General features: G+C 33.2%; 1 protein-coding gene across 1 annotated transcript; it reads left to right on the top strand.

The window, feature by feature from the left end:
• The first annotated feature begins 1,833 nt into the window (after positions 1-1,833).
• On the top strand, positions 1,834-2,454 carry LOC110689583 (trypsin inhibitor DE-3-like). The gene has a single exon (XM_021866346.1). The coding sequence runs from the start codon at positions 1,834-1,836 to the stop codon at positions 2,452-2,454; it is 621 nt and encodes a 206-aa protein (XP_021722038.1).
• Positions 2,455-6,170: the final 3,716 nt, after the last annotated feature.

Below are 6,170 nucleotides of genomic sequence, written 5' to 3'. Positions count from 1 at the left end.
TATAGGGAAATATTTTATCATATATTCAATTCCCTCTCCAAATCACGCCTACTCCTTTCACAAAACAAAAAAAAAAAAATTCCAAATAATCACGCCTAGTCTGTTTAAAAAAAATAAAAATTAAAAAAAATAAATTCCAAATAATCACGCCTAGTCTGTTAAAAAATAAAATAAAATAAAAAATAAAAAAAACCCTCCTCAAATAACGCCAGTTTATAAAAAAAAAATATAGCTAAAATTATGGAAACACTTCTTTCAATTTTAGTTATATATCTTGATTTATGTTTCTAAAAAGAAATATCTTGTTCTATTTTTTTTATTTTTATCTATCTTCAACCTAAAATCATGTCATAGCTTGAACGTTCATCAATGGTGGATGATATTCATGATTTCATACGACTAATAAAAGTTAAACACAAAGTAATACGATTAATCCATAAATTAATTCCTAAATCATTAAATAAATAATATAAAATCAGAAAATTAATTTTATTATAATTTATGAAATCAAACTAAATATAAGAATTTAATTAATTTGAACCAGAAGAATGAATGTTGTAGATTGATCTGAAGGTTTTAGATGATATAAGTTGAAGATGAATATTTTTTATTTGGAACATATTTTTATTCAATTTTATAAAAGAAAAAAAAAAACAAATGTTTGAACAAATAAATTTAACCAAACAAGAGTTAATGACTTGATGACTAGACTTGATGATTGTTTTTTTGAGTGTCGATTTGAACGCCTAGGATTAGTCAATTTACAAATAAACCGTTGAGATTTAATCTCTTATTATAGTCGACCATAGTCGTCCGTAGTTGTCCGTAGTCGACGACTACGCTAGAATTTTTAGCCAAGAAATTAGGTCAATGGTGGAGACCTCATATTTTAGATAACAGGTCTCAGATTCTATGAAATTAGTTAGGCCACGTCATCAAATGAAGAGACAACTTAAACTAGAGACACAGGACTGCCTCTAAAGGTGTCTCTTGAGCCCATTTTATATTAGTGGTCATAGTTTTACACTTGTTTTTTTCATGTAGCTATAATTTACTTTCTCAACGACCACAAATGGTCCAAGTAATTAATTTCTCTTTTGTCAACTTCAGTACTACAAAAAAATACTATAAAAATCATGTCAAAATGTATGCTTGTAAATTTCTAGTTATGTCGACATGATTCATGTCATACTATACTATCTTTTCCCAATAATGTTGGACCCAAATCTTGTAATACTGTATTACACTCCATCAAAAAAAAAAAAAAAAAAAAAAAAACTGTATTACAGACTATACATTGACAATCTATCTTTTACGTTTGGAATTATGCGCGGTTATTAAGAAATTGTATAAAGTTGAGGCATGTTGGAATATTTCAATGAAAAATCAATGTTGAGCATGTGGGGTGAAGAAATTAGAGGAGAAAGGAGAGTGAAAGTAATAATAAGTGTTGAAAAACTATTAAAATAGTACAAAAAGTACAATATCACATGGAAAATTAAGGACTTTTGAATATAAAAATTGTAAAACAAGGGTAATTTTGTCCAAAATTTATGATTAAAATAGGAAAGATACTAAATATAAAGAATAAAAAGGAAAACTCTAAATAAAAACGTAAAAAACATTTAGGAACAAAGGGAGTAATATTCATGCACATACACCATGCAATGTTACGCTTATTTGTAAGGACCCAAAACAAAAATAAAAAAAACTGTATTTTCAATACAATTCTCTATAAATAGCAGCCTTCTATTTCAATTCCTCATCAACCCACAAAGCTCAACAAAAGAAAACAATATAACCCTAGCAAAAGTGATTCACCAAAATAGAGAAATGGCTTCATTTCTCCTCCCAGTTGCTGCAGTTACTCTTGTTCTTTTCGTTCTGTCCCCCGTTTCTAGTGTCGCCGCCCCTATCCTAGACACGGACGGCGACCTAGTCAAAAACGGGGGAAGCTACTACATCATCCCACGCTTAATAGGCGTTGGTGGCCTAGCCTTGACAAAAGGTAACTCGTCGTCACCATGCCCTCTTTTTATCACCCAAAAACTCTACTCTAACGGCTTACCCGTATTAATGTCTTCCCCTTTGAAAATTGGGTTTCTTATGACCTCTATGCCTATTGAATTTTACTTTAATCGTGAGTATGCCACTTGCAACAAAGAGTTACGTTGGTGGGTAGCCGAAGAAGACGAAAACAATAACTCGTACGTTGTTGTTGGTGCTGATGGTAAATTTAAGGACACTTATGCATTCAAAATTGAAGAAGCTAAAACTGGTAAGTATGTGTACAATATAAAGTTTTGTCACACAATCGAGTCCAATTTTTTTAGAGTTTCGGAAATGAAGTGTAACGATGTTTCATATGTTAACGAGCTTTTGGCAGTCGTCCCTGATTCTCCTTATCCTGTTACTTTCGTGAAAGCTGATCCTAAGTTAGCTTCTTATGTTTAATTAAGTTGATTTGGCACTTGTGTAAGATGTAACTGTGTGTCAGTGTAAGTGTACGTGGTATTATTTGGCTATATATATATATATATATTATATAGTCCACGCATAAATAAATTCCTCCTCTAGTTTATGATTTATTCATCAACCGAGTTGAGTTATGTAATTTTACTCTCTCTTTTAATTATGTATTACTTCGTATTACTCTTTTTCTTTTCGTATTTACTTATGTTATGACGATTAATATAATTTTTGGGTTAGGAGATGAGGATCCAAATCTAAACCCAAATTCTAATCAGATAATCTATACTATACGTACATGGAACAACTTGCAAAGGGTACCATAGTACCAAACCCATTCGCAAAATAAGCACGCACGCTCGACAAAACGTTGCTTGTAACATATTTACTTAAGTGATGAGCATGCACCACAGTCACACTTTACTACATATTGAGATGAAAAATATAAGTGTAATTGCAAAATTATGTTGAGCAATATCAAATTCCAAGGATGGAAAATCACGAATGAATTCTTCTTAAATTTCTAGTATGGTTGTTGCATAATCCAATTGTAAACAACATATTGTTAGCGCATATTAATAAAAAATAATTAAGCTTGAATAATAATTGTAATTAAGTACAAATATGTAGCTGGCCACACTGCCACACATTTTTTTAAAATTCTTTTCTTTCTCTTCTGTCTCCTCTTTTCTTCCTCTCCAAGCCCAGAACCTGCATCTCATTTTCTCAGAGAACACGAATTTCGCAACCATCATCGATAGTCGTCTTCGTGGTTTGTTTGTCGGAGAAGGTGGTTTCGCTGGGTGGGTAGTGGTGGTTTGGTGACTCCGTAAATCGGAAAACAAGTTCAAGGTTTTTAAGGCCAAATTCAGCCATGAAAACTCTAGATCCAGAGTTTTCATGGTCGAATTTTGGCCTTTATAGCCATACTTGAAGTGAAATTCGAAGCCATTGTTAACTTTTTAAGGTATTTGTTCGATTAATTTTTTTTTCTTTTTAATGGTATGGTTGGATTAGGGTTTGTTTGTGGGTTAGGGGCTAGTGGCAGGCGTTTGGGGCTGGGGTTGGTAGTGTGAATGCGGGAGTTGGTGGTGTTGTGGGTTCGGTCACTACAACAATTGAAGGTTAGATGATGGTCGTGTTGTGGTCGCCATTGTTACGACTTTCGAAGATGGTTGATTGTTGGAATTGGTGGTTAGGTGGCTACTTTAGAGGTGGAATTGGTGATTAGGTCAGGTTAATAGGTCCGATCAGAGGTTATTAAATTAGGTTCGGTCAGAGGTTACTCGGTCAGGGGTTACTTGGTTTGGTCATAGGTTACTCGGTCAGGAGTTACTAGGTGGGTCATGGGTTACTAGGTGGTCAATGTTTACCAGGTTGGAGGGGTTAATTGGTTAGGGGTTACTAATTTAACAACTGGGGCTGACACCGGAGTTTGTTGCCGAAAGTTGAAATGTGTAGTGCTACACTAAGTTTTTAAATTTATGGGTAGTTTTTTTTTTTTTAAATTTTTTTTTACCGAGTAGTTGTTTACAAATACCCCTATTAAGCGTGTAGTTTTTGATAATTTTTTCTAGTAATATTCATTTTATGTTTTTGTTTATATATTTTGAAATTATAAATTTGGTCATCTAACAATACCTTTATGCTTGAAATAGAGCAAAAATTAGAACTTAGATATTTTGCTTGAGACATGAACCAATAATTTTTTTTTTTTTAACCAAACGATAGCGGCCATATTATTAATTAATCAAGGAGAATCCATATTGGCCAAAGCAACAATGTTTTGGGGTAACGAACCTAAACATACAAGCATATTCCTTTTTTTTTTTTTTTTAACACCGTACACCATATTCCTAAATCGAATAAAAATTCTCAAGACTCTTTTTTTATGGAATTCCTATTTAATTGTTATTAAGTTAGTTTAGTCCAATTCAATTTAGTTCCATTCAATCTAATAGGGTATGTATAACGATAGTTTTATTGCTATTGTAAAAAAAAAAAAATATATATTGTACATTAAAATTTACCCTTTTATCCTTTCAATCACATGTCCAAACTTAGTTGTTGGTTCTGTCTAAAGTTTAGCTCCAAACAAAGAGGCACTTATAGAAAATGTCCTGGCTTAAAATAACGAACGCATCCTTACCCTCTAACTCTAACTTTTCTCATCAAACTTAAAAAATAACATACAAATGGCTAATCTTATCATCCAATTTTCAGCAACAATCTTCCTTATCACTTTCCTTTTCATCGGAGCTGCAAAGACAGCCGCCAACGACCTCGACATCGAAGGGAACCCACTCGAAGTAGGCTCTTCCGATCCTACTACATCCGCACTGCACTTTCAGAACTCCGTATTGGGGGTGGCCTAATCGCGGCATCCAAACCAAACCAACCCGAATGCCCTCAATACGTAGCCCAACTAGCCGAAGGCTTTTACGGCGAAACCCCAGTAACGTTTCTACCATCCGACCCATCACAAAAACACATCCATGTTGAAATAATAAAATAGAGATGAGAGAAGGAAAAGAATAATAAAAGTTGTATTCAATCCATTTTAAAATTGTACTACATTGCAACGTATTTATAGTGCAAAATATAACTAAAAATAAGGAACATAATCCCATGATCATTGATCATGCTAACATTAACCCCCACTAAACTAACCCACTACTGTTATGATTCCACTAACATTAGGAGTTAACTAACCACTAACAATTTGAAGCAAATATTCCAACACACCCCCTTGCTTCAAATTGGATTACAATGACTATTCGATTTTCATGCTTGATTTCGACGAAATTTTCTTTTGCTTTTACGGCATTTTGTGATGCACATCTCATCACCCACAAAATTTTGATGGTGCACATTATCACCAACATGATATTCTCGGAGCACTTCTCTCCGCACAACTAATCCTCAACATTTTTTTATTGATGCACTTCTCATCAATTAATTGATCTTGTTGATGCACATTATCATCAACTTACATTCAATGGAGCATATCTCTCCATTAACTCTCTTTGACATTGTCCTCCAATTGACCATGTCACCTTGCATCATACCAAACATCTTTGGTATTATCTTGGAAACCATCTCTTCATTCATTATGACTTCCATACCTTCATGGGCTAAAAGGGAACCCACCAACACACCACACTAACCATTACTTCCATGGTTAAAACACACAAAAAAATACTCACAAAAATATTTCACTCGAAAAAAAAAATATTGCTCTCAAACAATGAGATCAAGCTGCGTTGCTTGTCTCCTTACTCGATATTTTTTTTAATACTCTTTATCTCTCTCTCTTTTTTTTCTTTTTCTTCATCTATTTTCCTTCCCTTTTTTTTTCTTATCCCGGATCTAACCTGAAACTCTGATAACATGTTGAAATAATAAAATAGAGATGAGAGAAGGGAAAGAATGATAAAAGTCGTATTCAATCCATTTTAAAATTGTACTACATTGCAACATATATATAGTGTAAAATATAACTAAAAATAAGGAACATAATCCCATGATCATTGATCATGCTAACATTAACCCCCACTAAACTAACCCACTACTGTTATGATTCCACTAACATTAGGAGTTAACTAACCACTAACAATTTGAAGCAAATATTCCAACAATCCACATTTCCTCTGACCTTAACGTAATCTTCATTGTCCGTCTAGTAGTACGATCGATGTGTT

The sequence above is a fragment of the Chenopodium quinoa genome, unplaced genomic scaffold, assembly GCF_001683475.1.
Source record: "Chenopodium quinoa cultivar QQ74 unplaced genomic scaffold, ASM168347v1, whole genome shotgun sequence".
Taxonomy (NCBI): Eukaryota; Viridiplantae; Streptophyta; class Magnoliopsida; order Caryophyllales; family Amaranthaceae; genus Chenopodium; species Chenopodium quinoa.
The sequence above is the reverse complement of the archived record's forward strand: the minus strand, read 5'-3'. Positions and strand labels throughout refer to the sequence as shown.